Source organism: Oreochromis niloticus, linkage group LG5 (assembly GCF_001858045.2).
Source record: "Oreochromis niloticus isolate F11D_XX linkage group LG5, O_niloticus_UMD_NMBU, whole genome shotgun sequence".
NCBI lineage: Eukaryota > Metazoa > Chordata > Actinopteri > Cichliformes > Cichlidae > Oreochromis > Oreochromis niloticus.
In genome coordinates, this window is record NC_031970.2 from 36,546,382 (window position 1) to 36,553,451 (window position 7,070).

At 40.6% G+C, this 7,070-nt stretch overlaps 1 protein-coding gene across 4 annotated transcripts in view; it reads right to left on the bottom strand.

The window, feature by feature from the left end:
* lhfpl4a (LHFPL tetraspan subfamily member 4a) overlaps positions 1-3,015 on the bottom strand; it is a 52,276-nt gene extending 49,261 nt beyond the window's left edge. For all 4 annotated transcript variants that reach the window (XM_005452212.3, XM_005452211.2, XM_005452210.2 and 1 more), the window contains exon 1: positions 1,123-3,015. In XM_005452212.3, coding sequence (XP_005452269.1) covers positions 1,123-1,528 — 406 coding nt within the window. In that variant the 5' untranslated portion in view covers positions 1,529-3,015. The remainder of the gene's footprint in view (positions 1-1,122) is intronic.
* Positions 3,016-7,070: the final 4,055 nt, after the last annotated feature.

Consider the following 7,070-nt stretch of genomic DNA (forward strand, 5'->3'; position numbering starts at 1 on the left):
TCTAAAAACCTGAATGGGATGATCTGAACCACACACCATTAGTTAATTAATAAAGCATAAATCAATCAAAGCAGCCACGACCTTAACTCCAGTATTTAAATAGATGAAGGTTATTAGGAAATTAGGAAAGTGAATATTATCCATAGAGTCCTAAACTGTGCTTTTAAAACCAGGCTGTAAAAATGCTTTTTAAAGCATTTTTAAAAATAGGAGTCAATACGCACTCAATCGCTTTTGGAGGCAGCTTCAAGTGCCAATTAGAAGAACTGTAGTTTTTGGCCCTCTGCTTCATTTTCCAGCCCTGGAGGTCACAGAAAAAATTATCAGTCACTGACAAAACTGAAAAGCTTCATCAGCTTAATGTGAAGAAGAAAAAACACTTTGCACTACACTCAGCACTGATGGGGAAGACTCCCCTCTCCGGTGTAACCCTCTCAAGTCAGCTCTATATGTTGTTTGCTCTGGTTTTGTATATATGAATGAATGAATGTACTGAGGATATATTATTGAAATGCATGATGTGTAGATCACACATATTGTTGGCTAATCTTGTAGGCAGATATGACAACCAAAATAGAAGCTGTGATCTTTGATTCAATGCTGCTGAAGGCATTTCATTATCATAATTCCATATAATTACATTCTGACACATTATTTTAACTAGCCTTATGTAAAACAGAATGATTGGGTTCTTGAGGGAAGACCCAATAACAGCCAAATTCTCAAAACCTCTTTATTAGTGCTGACACAGTAGAGTGTGCACAGTATGAGGATAACGACATTATTTTAACTATAAAGGGATGATCTTTATTTTAATCTGTGCTCCTCATCAGGAGCCAGACCACATTTCAGCTCTATTCTATGTGAGCTCCCACTGGAGACAGACACACTGGGAGGATCCACTCCTGATGAGGAAACCCCCCCAGCCCCTCCAAAGCGCTCAACCTGCTGCACTCATTCTGTTGAGGACCTGGTGACACTTTTTGACAACGACACAAAGTGTGGGTAACACAAGAGGAGACCCCGTTCTCCTCAAGCTGCCCCTACCCCACGCCAGAAAGCCTGGGAAGACTCAAATTCCCCCTCTACCTCAAAACACATCAAGGTATCTTCCATCCATACCGCATAGCAGCTGCATCCAGGCGCAGATCTTGTAGACCGTGGCAGTGTTGCAGAAGAAGAAGAGGGCGAAGCAGCCGATGCAGGTGATGATGAGCACCATGGACATCAGCACGAAGAATGAGGCCGCCTTAAAGGCTCCTGACGGGATGGAGTCGAATTCGGAGAAGCTGCCCTGGCACGAGAATTCCCGGTTGGAGTTCCCGTTACCCACGCAGTAGTGGAACAAACCGAAGTAGCCGGCTTGAGGTGTGTTGACGCTGTCGCCAATCCAATAAGGCTGGAAGAACACCACCACGTTAATGATGGCCAGGCAGATGGTGAATATGGCCCACAGGACCCCGATGGCCCTGGAGTTGCGCATATAGTTGTCATGGTAGATTTTGGAGGCTTCTTGCGAAGGCAGCATTTTTCTTTCCCACCCCCCAAACCCTCCTCACCCACCGTGCACAACAGCGCGCCAACCTGCTATTTCCTCGTTTCTTGAACTAACTTCTCAATCCGCAAGTACAAAGGATGAAAACCACTTTCTTTTTTTGTTTTAGTCTCACATCCACACGCCCCACTCCTTCCGTTTTCCTCAGCTCTGATCAGTCAGTCAGCGGTGAAACGTGATTCGGCTGACGGGAAAAGGCTCCCTTCTTCTCCGCTTTTCTCAGTGTGTAGAGCGGACGGCCGAGCTCACAGAGCGAAACGCTGCGGCCACGGATGCGCATCATTTTCAGGTATCCGCTCTGCTGCGCATCCAGACCAGGATGTTCGAGCAAAAATAACATAAAATTAAACTAAAATAAAATAAAATAAAGCCTCAAAACGATGCGCGACAGCAGTAACTTTCACCGAGCTGATGAGGAATCTTTCTACACATCAGCAGAGATCCAGAAGAAATACAGAAAGACACTCGTGCAGCTTCTGACATGCTGCACGAGAAAACTCGCCAGAACTCAAAGAAACCCTTACACCCCAAGTTTATGCTGATCCACAAATCAGTGCTCCAACACCGCTGCACACACTGACAACCTCATGACTGTGGTTTTGGATATTCACTTCCTCTCCTCCCTCCCTTGTCTATCTCTCTCTATCCCCCGCTCATTTTTGAGAGTACGGACCTTAGACACCCCACCCCCGAGCAGACCTCTGCTCTCTCTCTCTACAGCCAAAAGCACACACGCATCACTAATCAAATAAGTGCTGACATTAATAAAGGGCACAAGATGTAAACATTTCTTACAGCGAAGAAAGACATTTGCAACTCTCTGCTGTAACCAGCTCTACCCAGGAACTTTCCTGAGTATTGCTCCCCAAAGCTAGATTGCCAACCCAGCAGATCGAGGCTCCCGAGAGTGTCATGTTTCTGGTGGTTTCATGAATTCAAAATATCTGAAAATTAACTCAAATTACCAGAAAATGAAGATCTCCATTAATATTCAAGGCCCGTTTAATCTATTGAAGATTTCGCCTCCTGATAGAAGCAAAGGCAGTCATTTTAAACATATGACCACTTATTTTGATAGTTAGTTTAAAGGACACCAGGACATAGAAATGCTTGACTATAATCACCAGTCACATCTGATTAAAAGTGACTTAAGAATTTGCTGTTTACCACAAAACAATGGTTTAAAACTCCTTTTCTTTTTATCTAGAAATATTACTTAGCACTAGACTTGTACTACAGAACTCTACACTAGGTTTTGACTCGGGGTTCTTTGAGTTTCATAGATTCTCCTTATATCACCTTATCATCTTATATCTCTGATCCCACTTCCCTCAATAGTTTACCACCAAAACCACCTGAGCCAATTTTTATGCCAGAATTTTACCCCCACTGATGAAAATGTCACTGTCAAAAGAAATGACTACCAGATTTAATAAAGAATGTTCAGTGTGTTGACACATCCAAGCTATACCTAAACTGGGTTTATGGTTTTATATTTTATATTTTGTATTTTATACATTATATATATTATATATGGTTTTATATTTTATTCCAAAGAAATAATCTCTCTCTCTCTCTCTCTCTCTCTCTCTCTCTCTATCTATCTATCTATATATCTATATATATATATATATATATATATATATATATATCATTTTAGACCCATGAAACTATTTAGCTAAAAATATGACCAAGTGCCATTTAAAATACATTGAACTCAGGTGCAGGAAAAATAGAGGCTGATCAGGCCCTTAAGATGCAAAGAAGATAAAGTAAGACATGACTGTTCAAACTAACTATCCAAAATGCAACAGGGTGGTAAAAATGAATAACTGAATTGCAAAATACAAAATTTACCAACACTGTTACCAAATGTCTTGATGCATGCTCAATCATCCAGGTAAGGAAATCCCAAAAGTTGTTTCTGTTCATCTGGGAGAAACGTTTCGTCACCCATCCAAGTGAGTAATGTGAGTGACCGTTGACCACTGATCATTGATCAATGGTCTTTGATCAATGGCCATTAGTACCATTCACAGACAGTTGGGGAATGGCTGCAATCACAGCATTGTAAGATGGTGAAAGATGTACCCTTAGGCCCCGTCCTTGATTCAGAGATGGTCTTTCCCTTTTCTTGACTCCCTGCCATTGTTCCTCCCTCTCCAGGATGTGTGCATCCTCATTATTGAAAGAGTGTCCACTGGCCTGTAGGTGTGAATAGACATCTAAACGCTACGTCCAGATGAACAGAATCAGCTTTTTGGGACTGTGGATTCCACCACTGACATAAAGGTTATGTGGTCATCAGTGACTGTCAGGGTTAACATTCAGCCTGGAGGAGACAGTGATCACAACTGAGTCTTTCAAGGTTTATTTACAAGTGGTAAGAAATAGAGAGAAGGGCACTACAGGTGAACTCAGGCAGTGTTTGTAGACTGATTAGACTGATTCAGAGAATTGCAACAGCTGAGAGAGTTGGCAAACTGTTCTTGTGGTGCAAGTGAACAGAGCTTGGGAAAGGTGCCGGTAAGCAGGCAGAGATCTGAGGTGAGTGGCTGGGAATCAATGGAGAGCAGGCAGGCACGTTATGTGGCAGGTATTGCCATGAATCCACAGGGAGTGTTTGACTGTGAGAGCGATGAAAGTGTATTTCTAGTTATGAACTCTTGAATCCTTAAGGGAATCCTTAAGGGAACACAGGTTGGCCAAGTTACCACCACTGTGGACAAACCAGCTGTGAGAGAATGGAAGATATACAGCCACAATGTGTATGTACACAGCAGGTGTGAAAGCCAAGCCCAGAAAAGGCAGCTTGTACCAAGGGTGGAACATGGACCTGCCCAGCTCTCCACCTTAAAGAATAGAGAAAACACAGATGAACTCCACACCTGGCCAGATGCTGATAGACTGGGAAAAACTGGTATTAATGGTATAACTTAAATTTCTTCATAATATGACTTTAGATAATAAGGTTTGACTAGTTTATTAATTTTATTAAACAGAACATTAACTAGAGCATAAGGAGAACTGTTGATTAAAACATGGCTCATGCAGTGTGTGAAAGTGGGCCCATTACATTTGCCTTTATATCCACACATCAAGCGGTCATTGCCTGTCTGGCTAAATGATCAGTTAAAACTGACTGCTGGATTTGACTTTTACAATCTTCCATATAGATTAATGTCACCACAGTATCATGTCCCCTGCAGAACAAAGAAGTTCTAAGACTAAAGAGACAGATCATGCCAACATAACTGCCATGAGAATTCAGATATAAGGTAAACTAAACAGACCGTGTCAGCTCAGCTGGGTTCAATTCTTAATTCCAGGAATGTCTTTTGAAGTGCATTCTTCATGCTGTCTGTTGCAAGAACTGCTGTTCAGAAATGGGTGCATTCAGTCATGCTCTGAAAAGGCACCCTAACTTCACCCTGTGGGGCTTGATATGTCATATAAATGCCCTGTCCTACTATGCATACTGTTTGTGTGCAAAAGAACTTGTATACAGCATTTAGTTCCACCAGAGGAAACTGTGTGAAGTCTAAACAATGTCTCTTAACGTATGTTCTTTTAGTCAGTGTCATTTGTCACCATGGTAGACTAGTGTTTCTTATCTCTGCTGCAGGCTACAAACTCCAAGATACATAAGTCACTATCAGCACAACACACCCTACTCTGACTTAATCAATGGAGGATGAGAAACAATCTGGGTAACATAGACTCCAAGATGTGACTAGAACAGATTAACAATTAACGGTTTCAACAAAAATACGTTATTTTCAAGCCATGTTATTTGTCAAATTAATATATTTGTGCTCCAAAAGGCTCCAATGCAGTTGAGAAGTATAGTTCAGTAACTTGAATTAGCAGAGGTGAGGCTGAGCAGGCAGCTACAATCAGTGTGGCAATGCCCCTTTAAGCTTTATCAGTAATAATTGTAGTAAAGGGCAATCTATTGGGATTAACTTGCATTGGCAGCTAGCTTCAAGTGGACATTAGAGGACACACATACACATGTTATAGGGCCTTTCCCTGTCAAGTTTTCCCTGTGCCTGCATGGGTGTCCTCCAGTTACTCCATTCCAAAGAAATGCATGTTAGGTTATCTGGTAATTCTAAGTTGACCATGGATTGGTGAATAAAACATTGTATCAAAATATAGTTAAAATGTGACTTGCAGTAAAAAAAGATTTAGTCAGTAAGACTAAAAAAGTACATTACATTATATTTACAGAGATAATTTAAACAAAGCAAAACAAATTTACATATACTGTACATCATCCAGCACAGTGCAGCTCAAACAAATTAATTAGAAAAAGACAGCAAAACTCTAAGTGGAGTCAGAAATCTGTCGAAGTTATATGGGCTGAAGTTTATTACTCCACATAGCTCGACACCTGTCTAGTTTGTTATTTGTAATCTATAATGAATGCTCGCTGTTGGCAGTGTTTTTGTGGACACGGACCTGCACTAGTCACACTGGAGGGAAAAATATTTTTCTAAAAATGTTATCCACATCATTCAGGACCTTTTGTTTACTGACAACACTGCAACCATGTTATGCATAAGGCACTGGAAAATTTGTCAAGGAATTTTTATGTTGTGTACTGGAAGCTTTAAATAAGGGTTAAAATAGACTGCAGTTTCAGATGGAACAAAGTACAAACAGACAGCACATGACCTGCTCGATAATATCAAAAATAAAAAGCCCTTCAAAATAAAAGCCCCCACCCCCCCCTGTTAACATTGTCCAGTCTATGATAGAGCCAGCATACACAACCATTCACTCTCACATCCACACCTACTGCCAGTCACCAGTTAACAGATCATGCATGTCTTTGCTCCAGTAGCCCAGCAGGTTCAATCCCATAACCTTCTTGTTGTGAGACAAGAGTACTAATCACTGAAACAACACGTGATCCACATTTTTATCAAACAAAAGTGCCAGTTGTATTTTCATTGAAGACCACGTTTCCTGTGATTTTGATGTGATTTGATGCAATAAGTGACCATATTTAAACAAAAAGAGTTCGAATTTATCAGCAAATATTAGCAGACAGACCTTGTTAGCAAGTTTCATCCATTGCCCCCCATTTGTTTGTTTCAGCAAACAAATGTTTTTTAGTAAGCCACTATGCCTAATCCCCCAGCTATCACTCCAGATAATATTGATTAAAATGTTGTAACCAAATAATGAATGATAGATCCAAGCTATATATAATAGACTATAGTGCCTATTTTCAGTAACTCTTCCTCTTCTGTATCAGTACCACATTGTGTTACCTTGTACTGTTTGGTAATGTCAGCACTGATGAATTTGGATTGTCAATTAAAGAGGGAACTCTTTAACTGAACTCTTTAAGTATGACTTCATGATTACTGAAGAAAAGGCTGAATGTTTAGTTTCTACTCTCCGACTCTAAAATTAAGCACTCGCTAACTGAGTTATTGTAGTGACACAAATTTTCAGTTTTTATTTTCAGTTTTTTCCCCTATATTCTGCACTTTGGGAAGCA